This window comes from Physeter macrocephalus, unplaced genomic scaffold, assembly GCF_002837175.3.
Source record: "Physeter macrocephalus isolate SW-GA unplaced genomic scaffold, ASM283717v5 random_1056, whole genome shotgun sequence".
Classification (NCBI taxonomy): domain Eukaryota; kingdom Metazoa; phylum Chordata; class Mammalia; order Artiodactyla; family Physeteridae; genus Physeter; species Physeter macrocephalus.
In genome coordinates, this window is record NW_021146654.1 from 18,527 (window position 1) to 25,000 (window position 6,474).

The 6,474-nt window shown below is 60.0% G+C and overlaps 1 protein-coding gene across 1 annotated transcript; it reads right to left on the reverse strand.

The window, feature by feature from the left end:
* Positions 1-208: 208 nt before the first annotated feature.
* On the reverse strand, positions 209-5,497 carry LOC114485454 (PX domain-containing protein 1-like). The gene is made up of 2 exons (XM_028486899.2): positions 5,293-5,497; positions 209-1,849 (listed from the first exon to the last, which is right to left on the reverse strand). Exons 1-2 carry the CDS (start codon positions 5,397-5,399, stop codon positions 1,732-1,734), a joined length of 225 nt encoding a protein of 74 aa, XP_028342700.2. The 5' UTR covers positions 5,400-5,497; the 3' UTR covers positions 209-1,731.
* Positions 5,498-6,474: the final 977 nt, after the last annotated feature.

Below are 6,474 nucleotides of genomic sequence, written 5' to 3' on the forward strand. Positions count from 1 at the left end.
CTTCTACCAATAGAAGCCACGGCACAGGCACTGGTGGTGGGTATGACTTCTCTGGAAGACAACTTGGCAACATCTTTCAAATGTGGGGACATAACAAATGGGTATAGAAGATCATGTCTTTCCGGAAAAAAAAAAAAAAAAAAAGAAGCCAGAGAACACTCTGATGTGCTTTATAGGAAAACAAATATCCAAACATCTGAGATCTCACCGTGCACTGACTGGAAACAGTGAAGCTTCTTGCATGAAAGCTGGAGGTGGGGGGCCAAGCTGGGCCGTGAGGGGTTAACACAGGCCCCGTGAGCAGATGAGTCCGGGAGCTGCCATCACTGTGGCCCCAGAGCTGGGGAGAAGTCCCCTGCAGAATGTGGATAACGAGGAAAACCCAGGAATCAGTGATTGGAACTTGGAAGGTGGCTAGCTGTGATTGATTCTAACCCTGCCAGGCAAGAGGCCCCGTCCTGTACAGACCTGAATTTTACCCCCAAGAGAAGAAGACAACTGGTCGACCCCACCGGCCGCCTGACAGCCTGTTTGGAAGCAGGCTGCTCCCAACCAAGCACAGCCTGAAGCAGAGGGAGATGCAAAAGCCACGGGAAGCCCATCTGTGCGCAGCTGGGTTCCAGGAGGCTCCCCGTGGCTGCCGGCGCGGAGCTTGGAGAAAGGGGAAACCCTAACTCAAAAGAACACTCTGTTTACTTTCCAGTTTGGACAGATCATCCCCCAGGGTGAGAACAGCACATTTCCTAAAGGACAATGAGACGGGAGTGCTGGGGGCAGCCTGGAGGCGCAGCGTGTGGGGCAGGGGTAACAAGAGCCACACCTTAAACCAAGAGAAGTAGAGTAATGTGTTTTATTTAATTAAAATAGATTAAAAAACAGACTGTGTAAAAGAATTAGGATTCTCAATAATTTACTATTATTTACACGAGAAATTCTGGTCGTTAGTATTCTCTGTGAGGAGATGAACACGCGGGGCCCAGACCCTCCCCGAAGGCAAAGGGAGTCTCGTTGGGGGCACTCGGTGACCTCCTGATTCCCGTCCACTCAGGTTGATATGGCAAGTAGATCACTGAGATCTTGGTGGCCGGCAGGAAGGGGGACCCTCAGCCGCCCAGGGGTTACTGCGCTGTCACCCCTCGTAGGAGCCCAGGTGGGGACTCCTTCCTCTCGGGAGAATTGTCACCACTCAAGAGTTCATCACAAGGGCACCAGCCAGTGGTTCCCCTATGCCCGCAGCCAAAACCCCATTCACGACCAACCTTCCGCAAACACTCCCTTGGCTGACATGAAGCCCATAGTTTCTGGATAGAAGATAAAAAACAGGAATGGAAGCTGCACATCCTGGTTTCGAGGGAAATCCTGGATGACAGAACACACCTGCCTGTGTTGTCCAGAACTCGGTGACTCACCAAGATGCCACGCAAAATGTCCTGTGTGCTTGTGGGGGGAGGAAACGTGGGGGGAGGAGCAGGTGTCCAGACCCGGCTCGGGACGTCCTGCAGGCACTTGTGGCCCCTCCAGGCGTGGAGGGGGTGTGTCCCGGGGGTGCATACGCAGGCCAGGAAGACCCCTAGAAGCAGCAGGGGCACCGGACCCCCGTAACCCGACTCCTGGTTGTCGGAGACTCAGGGTCTCCGTGGGCGCGGGCGGCTGGGTAGGCCTGGTCCCTGGCGTGACGGACTTCAGCGGAGCCACGGTCACCAGCCGGGGGAGGAGGGGCCCAGCGGAGACTCAGTCCAGAATGTCCGTCTCGAAAGGCACCAGGTGGTAATAGGACAGGTTGGTGACATAAGCTGCTGGGTCATCCCCACCCTCCAGCTCGGAGGCGAACTCACCGCCGTTCTCAAACCTGGAACGGGAAAGCAGAGGTGAGGCCGGGGCTGGCTCACTGGCCTCCGGCCCCGCCGAAGTAGACAAAGGGCAGATGGTCACTGGCAGGAGGGTCTTCGGATCTAACAGCACGGAAGGGCTCTCCACGACACTGGCCCATCCACCGCCAGGCTGCGTATGGAGCGAGTGTGGAAGGAACCGTGACTGCAAATTGATCAGACACAGGGGCCAGACTCCAAAGCCATCACAGCTTTGGTTTTCACTGCCTTAGAGACTGTGATTTACTCTCACTGACCAATACTGAGGCATCCATCCATCCATCCATCCACCACCGATCCATCCATTTATCCAACAATCCAGCCAGCCAGCCAGCCGTCTATCCATCCACCCATCCATCCATTTGTCCATCCATCCATCCATCCATCCTGCCAGCCATCCATCCATCCATCTATCAATTCATCCATCCATCCATCCATCCACTCACACAGTGAGTATTTCTCTCTCCATCTGGGGATTATTCTGGGTCAGGCGCTGGGGACACAGAGTGGACCAGGCACAGGAACCTGCCACGTGCTGGGCCTGTGGACCATGGCAAAGACGGGTGAAGAAGGCCGTGTGGTCCCAGCTTCCAGCCTGACTGCTTCCTGGGCCACATGCACACATGACCAAGGAGGCAGGAGGAGTCCAGGGAGGAGCTGGGTGAGGGCAGAGGAGGTTAGCGGAGGGAGGGGTCCTGCATTCGATGTGGGGCATTACATGGCGGGCACGGGAAGAGCTCAGGAAGGATTTGTGCCCCAAATGTGAGGAGACCTAAACACCTCCTCAGCATGGATTCCCCCGGAATGGAAACCATTTCCACGCCCGGCCTAACCCAGCCTCGGCTTAAGCACACTTGCTTAAGCTGGAAAAAAAGGACTACAAATTTTAAAAGATGCTTCACAGAGAAAACAGTGCACGGAGGACCTCCTCCCCAGGAGGGGAAACCGATGCTGCCTGTGCCTTTTCCATTGCCCGCAGCTAAGAACCGGTCCACACAAAGGGGAGCGGCAGAGGCGGGGGCGGGTGCAGGCCCCGCCCCAGGGCGGCAGAGCGCCTGGGGCCACCGTCCACACCGGCCCTGCTCCGACTCCCAGTGACAGACCTCACGGGAGTTCAACTACAGCGGAGAGCCGGGCAGCGACGGGCAGGGCACGAGGCGCCCAAACCACGAAGCCGCCGGCCTGGCTACGCCGGCTGGGGCGCCAGCCGGGGTGGGGGAGGGGGAGGGCGGAGAGGTGCCCCCCCACCAGCATCCGGGGCACGTGGGGTGGACGGGGTCCCAGGGAGGCCTGCTGCCTCTAGGTTGCAAGGGAGAAGCGGAGCAGGCGGCGATGGCAGCTCTGAGATCAGACAGGAAAGGCATGGAGGTGGGTTTCCCTCTAAGTCCATGCCGACGGGCATGTGTGGAGATGCGTGGAGCCCTGCGTCCGTGCGGGCAGTGAGGCCAAGGGGGGGCCCTTAGGTGCAGGGAAAGGCTCCGGGCAGGCGAGGGACGGGCCCGGTGGTGGCCACGACACAGCCCTGCCCAGCAGCTTCCTGCCCCTGCTACCCCTCCTGCCCTCAGGTCCCCTGAGAACTGGGGAAGGAAGGGGACCTGGGATGCTCAGCAGAGTCCAGGGTCCCCAGCAGCCCCCGTGGTCCTCAGCAGGCCTGGCAACTCCCCCTGCTTCTAACCAGTGAGAACAGGGTCGGGGCTCGCCCCAGGCCTGGGCAGAATCTCCCGGAGGCTGGCAACCCCTCCAGCCAAGCAGGGCGGTCACGAGGCAGAGGCCAGCCGTCCCGCTCTCACACACGTCTCCACCAGGCACACGCACTTGGTCCCTGAGCGCAGGGGGTCTCTGGTCTGAGTACTGTAGCTGCTCTCCCCCGGGGACAGCGTGGGGTCCGACAGGTCCTAACAGCAGGCCCGGCAGCGCGTTGATCCACAGCCTCGGGGCCACAGAGTCACTGTCGAGGACCACTGAGGACATCTGTGGCCAGGAGAGGCTTCTCTCTGTGACCTCCTGTCCCCTGGAGTGTCCAGACAGACCCTCCCGAGAGAGAGACGGCGGCAGACCATCACTGCGGGGCTGCCCGAGGTCAGGCCCCTGGAGAAATGCCCGGCAAGCCCAAGCTCCCTGGGGGTGCTCCGGGGCCGCTCAGAGGCCGACATCTCCTTTGTTCAGCTCTCCTGGGATCGCAGAGGTTTCCCCGCGATCTTTCTCTCCCACCAACCCGGCGCTGCAGATTGAGGATGGGTCGCCCTGTCCACGCAGAGCCCCGGGCTGGCTGGAAAAGTTACATTACAGCCCTTGCTTTCTCTCCATGCTTCTCCTCCGAAACGATTCACGGTTGAACTTCCTTCTCAGAGCTGGCCTCGTGCCAGGGCCAGAGGGCCTCTCGGGGCCTCTCAGAGACAGAAAGGGTCCCTGCGAAGCAGAGCCAGAGGCAGGACCCTGCAGCCCCTGGTGGTCCACCAACCAGTCCACCAGGACAAGCCCGGCCAGAAGCTTCTCCCATGAAGCAGGACCTCCTTCCGCCACCGTGTGATCCCCGTCAGCCTCGGACCCACGATGCCAGCTCCAGGTTGGCCCGGGGGACCCTCGGGCGGGGAGCTGCCTGTGCACACACGGGGTGTACGACGCGCGTGGTCCCGGCTGAGCGCGAGGCATGGCGGCACTTGGGTCGGTCCCGGTCCGCTTTCACATGGCGCTGACAGGGTGCAGAGGGACCCCCGGACTCTGAGAGGCCCCCCGGTTCCGCGCTCGTGCCGGTCAAGCGCCCGCGGGAGACCCTGTGCTTCCAGAACTGCCTGGGGGTCCCAGTGTCAGGGGTCCACGCTTGTCGCCTGAGCCTTCAGGAGGCCCTGCGAGCCCAGCGGTCCCACCCGGAGAGAATAGGAGCCAGGAGACGGGAACGAAGTCCCTGAGCTCACACAGCAGGGAGAGCCCCCGGCGTGGCCTTGACAGTCACCAGAGCCACAGGTCCTGCCCGGTAATCCCGAGGCGGCACCCGAGGTGGCTTTCCTAGAGCCCCCATCGTGGCCCAAGTCTGTCACCCGAGGAAGGAAGAACGGAGGGCAGGGGGTCTTCAGCTGCCCACCTTCTCTAAGCCGATCCGTCCTCCCTCCCCTCAGGGCAGGCCCGTGAGCCACACAGAAGCCAGCTGGGAGGCGACGAGAGGCCAACACGCAGCTGACACCCCCCCCCCCCAGGAGACCAGGCCCCCACGAGGAGGCTTGTGGCCCCGGACCCCCCAGGGCCCAGCACAGCCCAGACCTGAAGCCAGGCAACTCCTCCTGAATGTCCCCCCTCCCCACTGCCAGCCGCATGGTCAAACTCTGTCCCCGTCCTAGAGCCCCGAGCGGGCAGGGAACCGGGCCCGGGCACTGGCTGATGGCTCGGGACCTCGTGTGTAAAATGACACTCGAATCAGCGCACTTACAGGTGCTCCGAGGGGTCCACAGCTGCGTGCTGGTCTTTTCCGTTTGGTATACTGTGGTCAATAACGATTGTTTCCGTGTTTGCTAAGCAGAATCCATTGGACCTCATGATTTCTGAAAGCGAAAGCGTAAGGGAAATATTCAGCAGGGGATCAGATTTTGAAGTTTTGAAGTCTGGGGCTCTCACACTGATCTCCTCACGTCCCCCTCCTCCTACTGTGCTCCCTCCTTCCCCACACTTCAGAGAACGCTCCGCCGCCCAGACTCAGGGGCCACGCCTGCCGACCCTACGCCTGTCAAGAGGGGCACCTCTCCCCCCGCAGAAAGGCGCTCTGGCGGCCCGAGCGCTCTCGCCATACGCCCGCCCTGTGGGTTTGAAGCTGGAGCAGATCGAGGCCGGGTTTCAGGCCAAGGTGACCGCACACGACGTGGGCTCTGCCCAGGTCACCCGATCTCGCTAAGCTCTCACCTGTGTCTCAGGTGAGGATAACACGGCCCAGGGTCGCCGTGAGGATCCAGCGCGATCCGGGTGCGTTTTCAACCAAACGGGTGACTTCACCTTTTACTTTATATAATCCTATATATAAACTGACTTCTCACCAACAAGCACGATGTGGGGTAATTTTAAAAGGGCAACAAAGAGATCGTCTTTGTCTGTCTACACTGGCTGTGTGGTTAGATTCCGAGTGCAAAGTCTGGTGCTCACCCAGCTCTAGAAGGGGAGCGGGGGACCGGGAAGCCCGAGCATCGGTCCGAGATACTGGACGCAGTGTCCTAACTGGAAATTTCAAAATTGTCCTGGATGATCTCCAAGGACCCTTGCAACTCTAAGAGCCTATTAGCTCCCAGGCTCCATCACGTCATCTGGTCCATTTAAACCTAAGTGCACTTGACTCCCTTCTCCGACCTGGGGAAGCTCTTACTGACATTTCCCGGGGACTGTGTGCCCTTCCCTTCCCTCAGTGGATCACAGACTCTCCGAGGAGAGACCTGGAGGGTTACCAGGGCTCCAGCTCCCCGTGCGCTGGCTCATCCCCACCCTCAGCTCCTGGTCACTGAGCCCCCCGCTCAGGGCCTCGTTATCCCGTCAAGTCAGGGCCTTCACTTACCTCACCTTAAAAGCGTGCTTCAGGCAGACTCTAAACTCCTGCCGGGTTCTCAGATCCAATGATCATGATCTTGCC

What these genes read in the sequence shown, in the direction of transcription:
- LOC114485454 (XM_028486899.2), bottom strand. Translation starts at nt 5,399, where the DNA reads ATGAGGTCCAATGGATTCTGCTTAGCAAACACGGAAACAATCGTTATT. An exon ending in GTGGACCCCTCGGAGCACCT is followed by an intron (nt 1,850 to 5,292) that starts GTAAGTGCGCTG and finishes TTCCCGTTCCAG; the next exon opens with GTTTGAGAACGGCGGTGAGT.